At 43.4% G+C, this 16,134-nt stretch overlaps 1 protein-coding gene and 1 long non-coding RNA gene across 2 annotated transcripts in view; one reads left to right on the top strand and one right to left on the bottom strand.

Annotated features, from left to right (window-relative positions):
• LOC138971387 (uncharacterized) overlaps positions 1–5,167 on the top strand; it is a 40,306-nt gene extending 35,139 nt beyond the window's left edge. Inside the window, exon 2 of the long non-coding RNA XR_011457236.1 lies at positions 5,081–5,167. This is a non-coding gene — a long non-coding RNA (uncharacterized lncRNA). The remainder of the gene's footprint in view (positions 1–5,080) is intronic.
• An 8,107-nt stretch (positions 5,168–13,274) lies between these two features.
• Positions 13,275–16,134, bottom strand: part of LOC138970186 (uncharacterized) — a 48,691-nt gene continuing 45,831 nt past the window's right edge. Inside the window, exons 33-34 of the mRNA XM_070342680.1 lie at positions 16,023–16,130; positions 13,275–14,924 (exon numbers count right to left, since the gene is read on the bottom strand). Of these exons, the coding sequence (XP_070198781.1) occupies positions 14,842–14,924; positions 16,023–16,130 (191 nt within the window). The 3' untranslated portion in view covers positions 13,275–14,841. The remainder of the gene's footprint in view (positions 14,925–16,022; positions 16,131–16,134) is intronic.

Below are 16,134 nucleotides of genomic sequence, written 5' to 3'. Positions count from 1 at the left end.
TAATTACAAGTTTCCGATTTTTAATAACCAAATTCATTAATTATTTTTTAAGCCGGCCACCAAGCTGAAATGCAATTCCGAAGTCTGGCCTTCGTCGAAGATTGCTTTGCCAAAATTTCAATTAATTTGATTGAAAAATGAGGGTGTGACAGTGCCGCCTCAACTTTTACAAAAAGACGTCATCAAAGACATTTATCGAAAAAATTAAAAAAACGTCCGGGGATATCATTCCCAGGAACTCCCATGTCAATTTTCATCGGTCCAGTAGTTTAGTCTGAATCGCTCTACACACACACACACACTGACACACAGACAGACACACACACACACACACACACACACACACACACACACATACACCACGACCCTCGTCTCGATTCCCCCGCTATGTCAAAACTTGACTAAATGTACTGAAAAGCGTTGTGGGATTTCGATCGTACTGGTGTATTATATTTGTGAGTGGGCCTTGTTCGATTTGTCGGAGTAGAGTAATGAACGTGTTTTGTGATGTCGTTGTGGGGACGTTTGTTGGCAATTGTATTGACTGGGGCTCAGTAGCCAGGAGACAGTGTGGGTTGGTTTGGTTGGTTTACTGGTCAGTTCTGGACAGTGAAATTAACAGGCTGAGGGACAGTGAGACCCGTCGACATCGCGTTTCCCGCTTTTTTTTAAATGTGATTGCACCGGCCAAACACGATTGTCACAGTTTCCTTTTTTAATAAGACCAATGACCAAGCAGTAAAGGGGGTGGGGGGGGGGGGTGGGGGTCCGGGGGGAGTTGGGAAATACTGGGGAAGGAGAGACTGGGGGCCGGAGAGACTGAGAGAAAGACAGAGGGAGAGAGGCTGAGATAAGAGAGAGAGAGAGAGAGAGAGAGAGAGAGAGACAGACAGACAGACAGACAAACAGCCAGCCAGCCAGACAGACACAGAGAGAGAGGGGGGAGGGGGGGGGCGGTAGGTCAATGTACATTTGGCCACACATGTTTACGCTTGCAGGATACTCAACTCAACTCAATGCCCGTCACTCCTGTCAGGGTATGGGCCGCCAACAACAGCTCTCCAGAGTCCTCTGTCCTGGGCCATCTTTTCTATCTGACTCCAGGTGTAGCCCATCTTTCTGGTGTGCTTGCAGGATAGTCCTACGCTAAAACATTTGTTTACCAGAAAGGTACAGTGAAACCCCAACTTTTAAGACCGCCTCCAAAAGTCTGAATAAGCAAGGTCTTAAAAAGGAGGTAGTTTTTAGTAACTTGGGGTGGGGGGGGGGGGTCTTAAAAGGGGGATTCCACTGTACTACTGTGTCCACGAGACTGATCACTGTAATACACTTTCTGTTTCCATGGGCTTACAACAGTACGCTCCACACCCAGACACGGAAAGCCCAAAGTCTACAGTCTGTTCATGACGCAAGGCTGGTCATATCCGCCATTGTTTTCACAACAGCCTACACCTTTATAAGTGTGTGACCACCGTATGGCATATATATATGCCTGACCTCACAAGACCGTTAGAAATAATTTATTACCACAATAAGTGTTTTTCGCTCTCAGCGCGCGGTCTCGAATAGCAGCTAGAATCTGCTGAAGGGACATTAAATCCCCAAAACCAATCGCTCTCAGCGCGAGTGAAACATTCGTTCATAACCGTCTTACGAACTGCGTGTAGGCATAACCGTCGTACTGTGTTTACTAGTACAAGGAATGTCCTACTGGGAACAAGACCGGCCAGGTTTTGCTTGTAGGGTCAAACTGAGTGTGACCACCGGTTAAACTGAGCTTTTTAGTTCGCATTTATATCGATATAGTTGCACTGACCTAGTGAATGTGTGTGTGTGTGTGTGTGTGTGTGTGTTTGTGTGTGTGTGTGTGTGTGTGTGTGAGTGTGTGTGTCCGTGTATGTATGTGTGTTAGTGTGTGTTTATGTGTTTGTGTGTGTGTGTCAGCGGGGGTGTGTATGTCAGTGTGTGTACGTGTGTGTGTAACTAGTTTTCACTGATCTTGGTTTAAACAAAACTTTATTCAATTTGATATCGAGACGTGTAAAATATTTGACATTTTTGATATCAGGACCCACACTCAAGCATATACTTATATTAGCGAATGCTATACTGATCTTATTTATCTTCACGTGCAAGCCTGTATTTTTCATAGTGCAGTGTACCCGAGTGTTTTCTGTGGTTGCAAAATTACATTTCTAATGGGGGGAAAAAATGCCATTGCATCAATAGCAAGCAGCCGTGGGCCAGATCAGAAGCACTTATGACGTACACTGTCTAAAGAGATTTGAGTGGAACCTCAAGATTGAACTTGAGACCTCCAAAAATGGTAATAAACAGGCCATGTCATGCACAAGGCACGACACCCTCTTCAAAACCATACTACATGGCACTGGCGAGGAAGGACGCAGATGTGGAAGACAACGGAAGAGTTGGTCCAACAACGTCAAGGCCAGAATGGACGCAGCTGGGCTTCCCTGATCTCCTGGCGACAGCCCCCAATAGAACAGCCTGGAGAAGGGTTTCTTCCTCCTCAGCCCTCATGTCCCCCCAACGACTGCCACAGTCAGGGGACTGATGCTAATGATGATAAACAGAAACCCTGGACAAGCAAGGTCTTGAAATGGAGAAGCCTTAAATCGGGGGTCGTAAAAGAAGGGGTGGTGGGGGGGGGGGGGGGGGAGGGAACTAGGGCATTGTACGTTATACACAAAACTTGATGAGCGGCAGGCCGGGTGGTGGGGGTGGGTAGGGAGGTAGGGCACTGTACGTTATACACAAAACTTGATGGGCGGCAGGCCGGGTGGTGGAGGGGGGGGGAGGGAGCTAGGGCACTGTACGTTATACACAAAACTTGATGAGCGCCGCAGGCCGGGTGGTGGAGGGGGGGGGGGGGAGGGAGCTAGGGCACTGTACGTTATACACAAAACTTGATGAGCGGCAGGCCGGGTGGTGGGGGGGGGGGGGGGGGAGGGAGCTAGGGCACTGTACGTTATACACAAAACTTGATGAGCGGCAGGCCGGGTTATGGAGGGGGGGGGGAGGGAACTAGGGCACTGTACGTTATACACAAAACTTGATGAGCGGCAGGCCGGGTGGTGGAGGGGGGGGAGAGGGGAGAGGGAGCTAGGGCACTGTACGTTATACACAAAACTTGATGAGCGGCAGGCCGGGTGGTGGAGGGGGGGGGAGAGGGGAGAGGGAGCTAGGGCACTGTACGTTATACACAAAACTTGATGAGCGGCAGGCCGGGTGGTGGAGGGGGGGGGGAGCTAGGGCACTGTACGTTATACACAAAACTTGATGAGCGGCAGGCCGGGTGGTGGAGGGGGGGGGGGGGGAGGGAGCTAGGGCACTGTACGTTATACACAAAACTTGATGAGCGGCAGGCCGGGTGGTGGAGGGGGGGGGGGGAGGGAGCTAGGGCACTGTACGTTATACACAAAACTTGATGAGCGGCAGGCCGGGTGGTGGAGGGGGGGGGGGGGGGAGCTAGGGCACTGTACGTTATACACAAAACTTGATGAGTGGCAGGCCGGGTGGTGGAGGGAGCTAGGGCACTGTACGTTATACACAAAACTTGATGAGCGGCAGGCCGGGTGGTAGAGGGGGGGGGGGAGCTAGGGCACTGTACGTTATACACAAAACTTGATGAGCGGCAGGCCGGGTGGTGGAGGGGGGGGGAGCTAGGGCACTGTACGTTATACACAAAACTTGATGAGCGGCAGGCCGGGTGGTGGAGGGGGGGGGAGCTAGGGCACTGTACGTTATACACAAAACTTGATGAGCGGCAGGCCGGGTGGTGGAGGGGGGGGGAGGGAGCTAGGGCACTGTACGTTATACACAAAACTTGATGAGTGGCAGGCCGGGTGGTGGAGGGGGGGGGGGGGAGGGAGCTAGGACACTGTACGTTATACACAAAACTTGATGAGCGGCAGGCCGGGTGGTGGAGGGGGGGGGGGGGGGGAGCTAGGACACTGTACGTTATACACAAAACTTGCCATGAGCGGCAGGCCGGGTGGTGCTGGGGTGTAGGCGGTGGACTGGAATATTTGGGAATCTCTCCATACTATGCCTCTGTGAGAATATTCTAGCCTCCCTCCACACATATTTCCACAGCAAGGTACAGTGGAACCCCCCCTCCAAGACTTCCAAAAATCTAAGAAAGTCAGGTCTTAAAAAAAGGGGGGGTCTTATAATGGGGGTACATTTGCAGAGGCTATAAACAGAAAGTCTGAGAAAACAGGGTCCCCAAAGGGGGGGGGGGGGGGGGGAGTCTTAAACTGGCGGGGGGGGGGGGGGGGAGGAGGGGTGGGTCTCAAAAGAGGGGTTCCACTGCATCCCATACGTGTATCCTTCGTAGATGATGACAAAATTCAAAAACAAATAAAATAAAATGCTGTTTAAAGGGGAAAACAGGTTGAAGAATTTGCTAGACTGATAGAGACGAATGGACGGATGACCGGCCGGACAGACAGACAGACAGACAGACAGACAGACGAAGAGCACACGTGTGTACATGAGCACATTCTCACACTAACAAAGATTATTGCAGTTAAACTTGAGAGAGAGAGAGAGAGAGAGAGAGAGAGAGAGAGAGAGAGAGAGAGAGAGAGAGAGAGAGAGAGAGAGAGAGAGAGAGAGAGAGAGATAGAGATAGAGAGTATAGAGAGAGACATACATGCAGACAGATGGACAGACACAGACACACACAAAATCAGGTAGACAAACTAATTGTGGGACACACAGAGGCAAAGACACACCTATAGATCAAGACACACACAAGCCTTCATGTTGGAAAGCACACAGACACACACACACACACACACACACACACACACACGCACACACACACACACACACGCACACACACACTGGTTGAAAAACCCATGCACACAGAGGCAGGTCACAGAGGCGCTAGGCTAGGCACAGATGCACAATTGCAAACATGCAGGTGCATCTTTAAAATATCTTCATATCATTACAATTTAACATCACCTCTATCTGAAGGAAAAACAAAGCAAACCAACAACAACAACAAATGTACCATTTCCTTTGTATTTTTATTTCTAATTTCAAGCAGTTTGTTTGTTTGTTTGTTTATTTGTTGCTTAACGTCCAGCCGACTACGCAGAGCCATATCAGGACGAGGAAGGGGGGGATGAAGGGGGCCACTTGTCAAGCGATTCCTGTTTACAAATGCACTAACCCATTACTTGTGTCCCAGCAGGCTTTAGTAAAACTAAATTAATACCTACTGGAAGATTACCAGTTTCCAGTATGTTAAAATAGGCTTAACCTATCTACTGCTGGACTTACATCAGAACACTAACAGATTAAACTATACATGAATCGCGAGACAAGCGGCAAGAGAATAGATTTTTGGAAAAAATACAGGTGAATGAGCAAGAAGGCAGAAAAAAGAAAAGAATTCATGAAGAAAAAGAGAGCATGACAGGAAAGAGGAACCAAAAATCTACCTAACAGCAAACTAGAAAGCTCCTGCGGTTCCAAAAACAGGAGGGGCCTTTAATTTCATAACCGCAGTGCCCCACTGCGGGAATTTCAAGCAGATGTTCAAACACAACAAAAATGGCTGTAATAGGAGCCTTACAAAGTAAACAAGCCATTGGTTACAATGCAAAAAAGACATTTGTCCAATTGTAGATAAAATAAAAGGTTACATGTATTAGTGTCGTTGCTTAAAAAAATGCTACATGTACTGAATACAAAATGAATAGACTTAAACGTTAATGTTACAACATAAACATTCTTTAGTGCTACGGTTCAAATTGAAAAGACAAAACAGACACTCAATCATTAAAACACTTCATGGTTTTGTTTAAAAAAAAAGATCATGTGGTAAAGAACACTGCTAGGTGTGCTCATTATATTTTAGTGCCTGTCAAAAGCTTGTCTTCTTCTGTATGTTACAAATCAAAGAACCAACATGCATGCAATCTTTCTCTTCTATTGAATAAAACCAAAAGGTAACTTTCTTTCTTTCTTTATTTGGTGTTTAACGTCGTTTTCAACCACGAAGGTTATATCGCGACGGGGAAAGGGGGGAGATGGGATAGAGCCACTTGTCAATTGTTTCTTGTTGACAAAAGCACTAATCAAAAATTTGCTCCAGGGGCTTGCAACGTAGTACAATGTATTACCTTACTGGGAGAATGCAAGTTTCCAGTACAAAGGACTTAACATTTCTTACATACTGCTTGACTAAAATCTTTACAAAAATTGACTATATTCTATACAAGAAACACTTAACAAGGGTAAAAAGAGAAACAGAATCCGTTAGTCGCCTCTTACGACATGCTGGGGAGCATCGGGTAAATTCTTCCCCCTGACACTACTGGATTTCAAGCGATCAAATAACATGAAAGAAACAACTAAGCTGTGTACATAACCACCTGACTGCCCCAACAGGTACTGATATCATCCCCAAGAATCCATACTCAAGGCAGACAACCACTTTTAAGCCCCAGTCTGCGTCAAATGGTTTACAGAACGATTTAAATCTTCTCATGAAAAAAGCAGTTCAAACCTTATGGATCACACTTGCAATAGCATTTAATAGCATTAAATGACACAGTTCGTTTGAACGGCTATTTAGCTTGCGTATGCCACACACCAGATTTCGTGGTTTATTTTACCCCGGAGCCATCGTAAACCCATGTGATCCACTTTCCTTTTTTTTCTCAGAATTAAGTCAGTTTGTGATTACAATGCGACTCGCTGTATCTGCAATAGCACGTTATTGTGTACCTCTGAATTTAAAATGCAACAAACGACTGCAAGTCATACATACTTATCGGCTGCGGTTGGCTACAAAAAAGCAAGCGTTATGCAGAAAATTCGTCTGCTTGGGAAACACGACCTTGCGTGACCTGCTTCCGGGTCCCTTTCTTTAAACTTTCAAAACTTCTAATTGTACTGATCTTGTCTTGATGTAACAAAAATTCTTTTATGATTTGAGAATGTGTGTGTAACAAGCTGTCAATTTATTATTTAGATTTTAAAAGTTAGTTCTAGCGCCAAAACGAGGCGTCCGATTTGTCTCATTGTACATCCGTTCTGACTGCACAAAATAAATACTTTGAAAAATGCTCGCTCTTTACGGAGGGCACCTAGGATGTTCTCAAGCGGTGAGTGTTTAAACGAAAGGGTGTTTGTACTGTGTGTAAATACCTGACAGTGACTGTGACCAGAAACTGATTTGTTTACGTGAAGCTGAGTGTGCAGCACGCAAATTGCCTCCCCTGGACACCACAGGAGGGGTTATTAAATAAAAAGGGTATTCCCTGTTTATATGCAAAAGTCCTATATGAACATTCTTCCCTGGTACATGCATATTACAGAAATATCATCCAGGTTAAGTTCAACCTAAGATAAAACAGTGAAACCCATGGCACTCCCGACTTGTGATAAGAGACAAAAATTAAGGATTCACAATATAGTCCTTACTATGAGCAAGAATACATTACTGTAACTGAGCAGGTACACCTGAGTATAAATGGTAAGCAAGGTGTAACATAAATGGCACAATAAATACACGAAAAAAACCAAGTGGCAAGTTTTGATTTCGATATCTATAATACATCACTTTACACCACAACATTATTATTATTATTATTCTCTTTATTTATATAGCGCCTTATCCGAAGTTCAAAGCGCTTTATGCCGTGTGAGATGGAATTTTTTACACAATATATCACGCATTCACATCGACCAGCAAACCTCAAGCCTGTTAGGCGAATGTTCACCTTTCGCGGCCTTTATTCCAAGTCACACGGGTATTTGATGGACATTTTTATCTATGCCTATACAATTTTGCCAGGAAAGACCCTTTTGTCAATCGTGGGATCTTTAACGTGCACACCCCAATATAGTGTACACGAAGGGACCTCGGTTTTTCGTCTCATCCGAAAGACTAGCACTTGAACCCACCATCTAGGTTAGGAAAGGGGGGAGAAAATAGCGGCCCGACCCAGGGTCGAACACGCAACCTCTCGATTCCGAGCGCAAGTGCGTTACCACTCGGCCACCCAGACCAAATCAAGAGAATGCTGTTTCAAAATCATGAAGGATACCATTGGGAGTGGTTTTTGGACACCTAGCTAATGGTTAAGTGTAAACAACGCAAATAAAGACTCAGTGAAAAATACAACCAAAACCTCAACGTACTTTCTTGGCTGTCTGAAGCACGAGTAAAAACCCTTCATGTTATTGAGTATTTCTTCTGTTCATCATGCAATTACATGTACACATCAAGATTAACATACAAACCACAGTGGAACACTGTTCTTTTAAGACCTAAAACAATTTGAGAAAATCAGGTCTGATCAATGAGAAAGTCTCAAGTCTAAAATGGAGGTCTTCTTCTTCTGCGTTCGTGGGCTGAAACTCCCACGTACACTCATGTTTTTTGCACGAGTGGAATTTTACTTGTATGACCGTTTTTACCCCGCCATTTAGGCAGCCATACGCCGTTTTCGGAGGAAGCATGCTGGGTATTTTCGTGTTTCTATAACCCACCGAACTCTGACATGGATTACAGGATCTTTTTCGTGCGCACTTGGTCTTGTGCTTGCGTGTACACACGGACACCGAGGAAAGTCTGCACACAAAGTTGACTGAGAAATAAATCTCTCGCCAAACGTGGGGACGAACTCACGCTGACAGCGGCCAACTGGATACAAATCCAGCACGCTACCGACTGAGCTACATCCCCGCCCTAAAGTGGAGGTCAATTTGTAGAGGCTTTGAGCAGAAAATCTGAGAAAGCAAGGTCTTATAAGGTGGGAAGTCTTCATTGTGTGTGTGTGTGTGTGTGTGTGTGTATGTGCCACGTGTGTGTGTATGTGTGTGTGTATGTGTGTGCGTGTGTGTGTGTGTGTATGTGCCATGTGTGTGTGTATGTGCCATGTGTGTGTGTATGTATGTGTGTATGTGTGTGCGTGTGTGTGTGTGTGTATGTGCCATGTGTGTGTGTGTGTGTGTGTGTGTGTGTATGTGCCACGTGTGTGTGTGTGTGTATGTGCCACGTGTGTGTGTGTGTGTGTGTGTGTGTCTGTGTGTGAATGTGCCACATGTGTGTGTGTGTGTGTGTGCCACGTGTGTGTGTGTGTGTGTGTGTGTGTGTGTGTGTATGTGCCACGTGTGTGTGTGTGTGTGTGTGTGTGTGTATGTGCCACGTGTGTGTGTGTGTGTATGTGCCGTGTGTGTGTTTGTGTGTGTGTGTGTTTGTGTGTGTGTGTGTGTGTGTGTGTATGTGCCACGTGTGTGTGTGTGTGTGTGTGTGTGTGTGTGTGTGTGAGCATGTTTGCGTGCATGCGTGCGTGCGTGCATACATGTGTGTGCGTGTGTGCATGTGTGTGCGCGTGAAGGTGCATGCGTGTGTCCCTGTGTGTGTGTGTTAGAGAGGGGAGGGTGTGAAAAGGGAGGTTCCATTGTATACACTGTACAATAACATTACCTCTGTTAGCATCATCACATTTTTTTGTCTTGTGCAAAAATCATATCACACCAGAAAGCCGTCATGATATCTACTCCAAGTCACACATTGTTATTGTCATCATAATTCATCATGTAAACTTTCTGCTTGTCTTGTGCAAAAATCATATCACACCAGAAAGCCATCATGGTATCTACTCCAAGTCACTCACTGTCATTGTCATCATAATTCATCATGTAAACTTTCTGCTTGTCTTGCGCAAAATTCATATCACACCAGAAAGCCGTCATGATATCTACTCCAAGTCACACATTGTCATTGTCATCATAATTCATCATGTAAACTTTCTGCTTGTCTTGTGCAAAAATCATATCACACCAGAAAGCCGTCATGATATCTACTCCAAGTCACACATTGTCATTGTCATCATGTAAACTTTCTACTTGTCTTGCGCAAATATCACATCACATCAGAAAGCTGTCATGATATCTACTACTAATCTACTCCAAGTCACACATTGGGATTGTCATCATGATTCGATCATCATGTAAACTTTCTGCTTGTCTTGCGCAAAAATCATATCACATCAGAAAGCTGTCATGATATCTAGTCCAAGTCACACTATTGTCAATATCATCATAATTCATCATGTAAACTTTCTGCTAGGAAATAAATAAGGGTATTATACAGCCATCTGGACAGAACACAGGCTGCCCGGCAGCTACTTCCACACCTCTATTTTATCTACAGTAATAAAGTAATTTAAGGACACAAAAGATGATTGCAGATATTACACTATCAGTTTAAAATCAAGCAAACTGAAGCTGAACTAGCTGCTGCAGTCTTTTTCAAGAGAAAAAATCCAAAGGTTATCATGATCAACAAAGATACTAGCAAACCACTGAACGCACAAAAGATTAGTTGCATATTATTAAACAAATAACAATAAAATAGAATAAAGTAAAAGTGTAAGGACACCCCCTCCCCCCCCCCCCCCCTTCACCAAACACAATGTTTCTCATAACTTGACATTTCACAACAAGAAAAGATCTCTGAGAACCTGTATAAACACTTGGAAAGCACTTTAAATTCTTCAAACACACTGCAGAAAACTCAATTTTTCATTCTTTCTTTATTTGGTGTTTAACGTCGTTTTCAACCACGAAGGTTATATCGCGACGGGGAAAGGGGGGTGATGGGATAGAGCCACTTGTTAATTGTTTCTTGTTCACAAAAGCACTAATCAAAAAATTGCTCCAGGGGCTTGCAACGTAGTACAATATATTACCTTACTGGGAGAATGCAAGTTTCCAGTACAAAGGACTTAAAAATTTCTTACATACTGCTTGACTAAAATCTTTACAAACATTGACTATATTCTATACAAGAAACACTTAACAAGGGTAAAAGGAGAAACAGAATCCGTTAGTCGCCTCTTACGACATGCTGGGGAGCATCGGGTAAATTCTTCCCCCTAACCCGCGGGGGGTATTATACATGTATACACTGTGCATGCACACAATCTAAAACAAAACTAATGCACAAATACGGATTGTCAATTCTTCCTCAGAGAACAGCTAGCATGTCCAGAAACATCGAGTATCTATAGGTATGCAAAGATCAAAGACTCTGGACACATTAAGAAAGAGTTCATGATCTTTGGCAACATAAATCTCACACTGTATTCACATCTCTGACAGCACTGTAATAATCTCATTTCTCAATCACAGCTAGCACAAGAAAAAAAGGAACTTCTAAAAAAACAGCAGGTAAACATGTGATCATCAAAACAGAAGCGTTTATGTGTACACACAATTTTCACACACAAAATTAAGCTCTACAAGCATAATGTGTTTAAATACCACAATGGTTATAAACAGGCAAAAAACCGAGAAGACTGCCTGTAGTGGAGTCTCACAGTGATCACCCCCCCCCCCCCCCCCCATTTAAGACCTACAAAAATCTGAGAAAATCAGGTCTTAAAAAGGGAGTCTTAAATTGGGGGGTCGTAAAATAGGGGGTCCACTGTATCAGCAAAAGACATTTTACACACCAGATTCGTCGCAAAATGAATGCGTCTTTTTCAAAATCAGTGGGCCATGCATCATCAGCATGTCACAACCTCAACGTTTATTTGACCGACGCTCACGCCACAACAACCATGCAGTCATTTCAGTTTTATTGTGTCAATGGCTGATGACCAACACCTGGATTAAATCCTAAATTGTGAACAAAACAAATGCTAAAGTGAACAACGCTGGGCAATGTACGCCAAATAGCAAGTCAAAATTCAGTCTCTGGTGTAGCTTGACACTACCTTAAGGGAACAAAAGTAGAAAACAAGTCAACAATAATACTCTATCAGTTTAAAATCAATTAACTTGAAGCTGAACTTGATGTGTCAGTCATTGTCAGAGTAAAAGCTTACAAAAACAAGGAAAACAGGATAAACAAAGATACAGGCAGTATAAAACCAGTTAACACACTAAAGGAGTGTGGTTCAACTTTGTCAAAAGACTTTGTCAAAAGAGCTGTAAATCAACTGAAATGCTGTCCTGCATGCCCATACGATCAAAACACACTATACCAGAATATATGATACACAAAGTTCATATTAGTATAAATATAAAAAAAAGCAAGAGCTAAGACAATTACAAATCCAAAAACAAAGAGACTGCCAACGTTCCAAAATTCAGAATAGAAAAACAAGAAAGGTAAGTTGTTGGAACGTTTGTTATTGACAAAACAATATGTTACAGTCACTAAATTACTTTTACAGTCATATTGTGACTGTAGTAAGTTACAGTTGAAGTCATATTGTGACTGTAACGTATTGTTTTGTCAATAACAAACGTTCAAACAACTTACCTTTCTTGTTTTTTTTATTAAGACAATTACAACCGGAATCTCGTTTGGCCAAAAAAAAGCAGACAATGCAGCTGTGTTATCTTCTTCCTTTTTGCTTTTGTGTGTTTGTTCGTTCATGGGCTGAAACTCCCAGGGCTTTTACGTGTATGACCGTTTTTACCCCGCCATTTAGGCAGCCATACGCCGCTTTCGGAGGAAGCATGCTGGGTATTTTGGTGTTTCTATAACCCACCGAACTCTGACATGGATTACAGGGGTGGGTTGCATGAGAGAACTCAAATTCCAAGCTCAAACGGTTCGACTTTACTCTAAAGCTTGCTCTGTTAAGAATCCGCAAAGCACAAAACGAAGTCGGGTTGCATGAGCCGTCCGACTCAACAGAGAAAGAGGGCAAGTCGACGTTGTCGACCTACTTAGAGCGTTAGTGGGAGATTCCATGACGTCACGGGAAATGTGGTCAGCAACAGCCAATGCAAACTGCAGTCTAGTAGGTTCGCGGGAAAAGGGCGCATCAGAGACCGTCTGTTACACAATAATGTACTCTGCGGCATCTGGGCGCATTCAAGCATGCACAGGAAGCGCGCGCTCATACCAACACGGGAGATGCCGTGTGTAGTACAAAGTAGAGCGTACGGCGTTATAGTACTATTTTGTGCATTGTGCATGTTGGATCGAGTAGAAGAAAAATAAAGATTGTCTTCTTGATCTTGAATCGCTCTCTACTGAAAAGGTAAACATCGACCAAAAATTAAAAAAGTAAATACAAAAAGAAGATAAAAATACAGTAATTACAAAAAAACACGAATTATATCAAAATAAAAAATGAAGTAAAAACAAAATAGAAGGAAAAGACAAAATCATATAATGTGAGACTAAATTTTTTTTTAAATAAATAAATAAAATTTTAAACATCAAATTATAAAACACTTATAACTATTAGAGACAGCATTAGGTAACAAAAGATGATTTCTAACAAATAAAAAAAAAGACAACAAAATATAAATATATTAATGATTGAATAAATAAATACATAAATACATATTTCAACAAATAAAAAAATTAAAAAAATGATTTCACCCAAAAGAAAACGAAAACAAAAACCTTTTGGTTGCCGGGCACAGATGAAGTAAACAAGAAAGTTGTCTAACTCCGTCGCGTTGGTGCGACCTATTATAGCACCAAATGATAAAAGGCTTTAAAACATCATCTTGCAAGCGGCAACTGGCTGGTTAAGTCTGTTATCTCTGCCAAGCTCAGCGTTAAGCCTGGGGGGGAGCAGGCTCAAAGTTAAGCAAAAAACGCTGTGCTCAACGAACGTAAGACCGCTCATGCACCCCGGTTTTCGCGCTTTCCGCGTAAAGTCAACCATCTCAACTTTGAGCACATTTCCGCCCAGCTTAAGTCGTCTCATGCAACCCACCCCAGGATCTTTTTCGTGCGCACTTGGTCTTGTGCTTGCATGTACACACGGGGGTGTTCGGACACCGAGGAGAGTCTGCACACAAAGTTGACTCTGAGAAATAAATCTCTCGCCGAACGTGAGGACAAACTCACGCTGACAGCGGCCAACTGGATACAAATCCAGCGCGCTACCGACTGAGCTACATCCCCGCCCCCTTTTTGCTTTTGTTTCTCATCTTCTTTCTTCAATGTATTTTGTGGAATATATTACAGTCAGTATTGAACACTCAATCAATCAATCAATGAGTCTTATATCGCGCATATTCCGTGGGTACAGTTCTAGGCGCTCTGCAGTGATGCCGTGTGAGATGAAATTTTATACGGCCAGTAGATTGCAGCCATTTCGGCGCATATTTACCTTTCACGGCCTATTATTCCAAGTCACACGGGTATAGGTAGACAATTATTAACTATGCCTAAGCAATTTTGCCAGGAAAGACCCTTTTGTCAATCGTGGGATCTTTAACGTGCACACCCAATGTAGTGTACACGGGGGAAGGTTCGGACACCGAAGAGAGTCTGCACACAAAGTTGACTCTGTGAAATAAATTTCCGCCGAACCTGGGATCGAACTCACGCTGACAGCGGCCAACTGAATACAAATCCAGCGCGCTACCAACTGAGCTATATCCCCGCTATATCCTATAACACCACAGTAATGAGTACATATTCCAAACACCCGAGAACCCAATAAAACTGAAGGTTCACCAACAAACTGCGAGATTCCATCACAATAACGGATTTGACAGCAAAAGGATTCTCATGAGGGAGGGAATTAATTAAAGCTCATAATAACTGCCATAGAAATATCCAAGTAAATTAAATTCAAAAATGTGTACATCATATTCACTGCAAATAAAAGGAAACACCTGGAAAACAGGCAAAGAAGCAAGAACATTTGGGAGAAAAGGGAAAATAATCTTTGTCTTTCAGTCACTCTGCTTGAAAAAATTGCACACATTTCTTCACAACCTGTAACTTAAAGGTTTTTTTTCCTTCTTCAGCTGTTTTTTTCACAACTTGACAATATACAACAGTCGAAACTGCTTTGCTGTTTAAGCAGACGGCTCTTTGAAGACAAACTGGGATGGGGCAACCAAGCAAGCAGCCTGAACGTCTTCCACCAGGGCAGGTGAGTCTAAAAAACAAACACAAAAAGATAAAATAACTGAGTAGCGCATAATGAGCTACTATAAAGGTGCACATGTGTACACACAAGCTGACACACGCATGCATGCATACTCAAATACACATGCACACATCCACTCATGCATGCATGCACACATGCAGGAACGCATGAATTAACTCGCGCACACACACACACACACACACACACACACACACACACACACACACACACACACACACACACACACACACACACAGAAAGAATACTGGTTTTCTAACAAGGATCATTATGCACTAAGAGAATACATGCCACATACAGGACAGAGCTTCTATTTGATCAGATGGCAATTAACGTACAAACTTTTTCAAGAGCTAAAAGGACTGGTGTAGCTACCAAGGATCTTAATTCTCACAAACATTGAAAACTCAAGAACAGATACTGCAACAAAGACTTGTTCATCCCATGGCATGTGTGCATACAATACCCCCCCCCCCCCCCACTTTAAAAACAGCAACAAATCTGGGAAAATCAGGTTTCAAAACATGGGGAGTCGTACAATTCGGGATAAATTTACAGAGGTTAGTACATGTAACACAAAATCTGTGAAAGCAAGGGGGGAGGAAGTCTTCTCGGCAGGAGGGTCTTAAAAGGGGGGGGGGGGGGGGGGGGGGTTGTTCCACTCTACAAACAAATAACCAAAACTGCACAGAGACAGATGATAAGGCCCAAAAAAAAATTGTCTGTTTCTGGTCACCCGACCGACCCTAAATTTCGGCGCCGACCCTAAACTTTTTTTTCCAAACTCAAACATTTTTTGGTTTTTTTTGGGTGGTAAAGGACAGGGTGAGAAAATGAACAACAAAAACGTGTGAAAACGAAAGTCCACTGACGATTTGTAAATGTGTTGAGTGTCTTGTCTCTATGTATAGTGAATCCAGTCTCTTTGCGCGATTTTTAAAGTTAGTTTTATTGGTCTACATTTGGGGTAAAAAAAAAAAAATTTAAAAAAAAATTAAAATCCCTACCTACCGACCCTATTTTTTTTAGCCATGTTACCAGAAACAGACAAATTTTTTTTTTGGCCTAAAGAAAGACACAGGAACATACTGAGAGGGAAGTATGTGTCCTGCTGAATGTCGGCCCTGGCAGCCTCCGCAGCGTGTTTGATGGCGAAGAGAGCAGACGTCGTCAGCACCAGCGGTGGTTCTCCTGATGCTGC

The sequence above is a fragment of the Littorina saxatilis genome, linkage group LG7, assembly GCF_037325665.1.
Source record: "Littorina saxatilis isolate snail1 linkage group LG7, US_GU_Lsax_2.0, whole genome shotgun sequence".
NCBI lineage: Eukaryota > Metazoa > Mollusca > Gastropoda > Littorinimorpha > Littorinidae > Littorina > Littorina saxatilis.
This window is presented reverse-complemented; position numbering and strand designations above follow the sequence as displayed.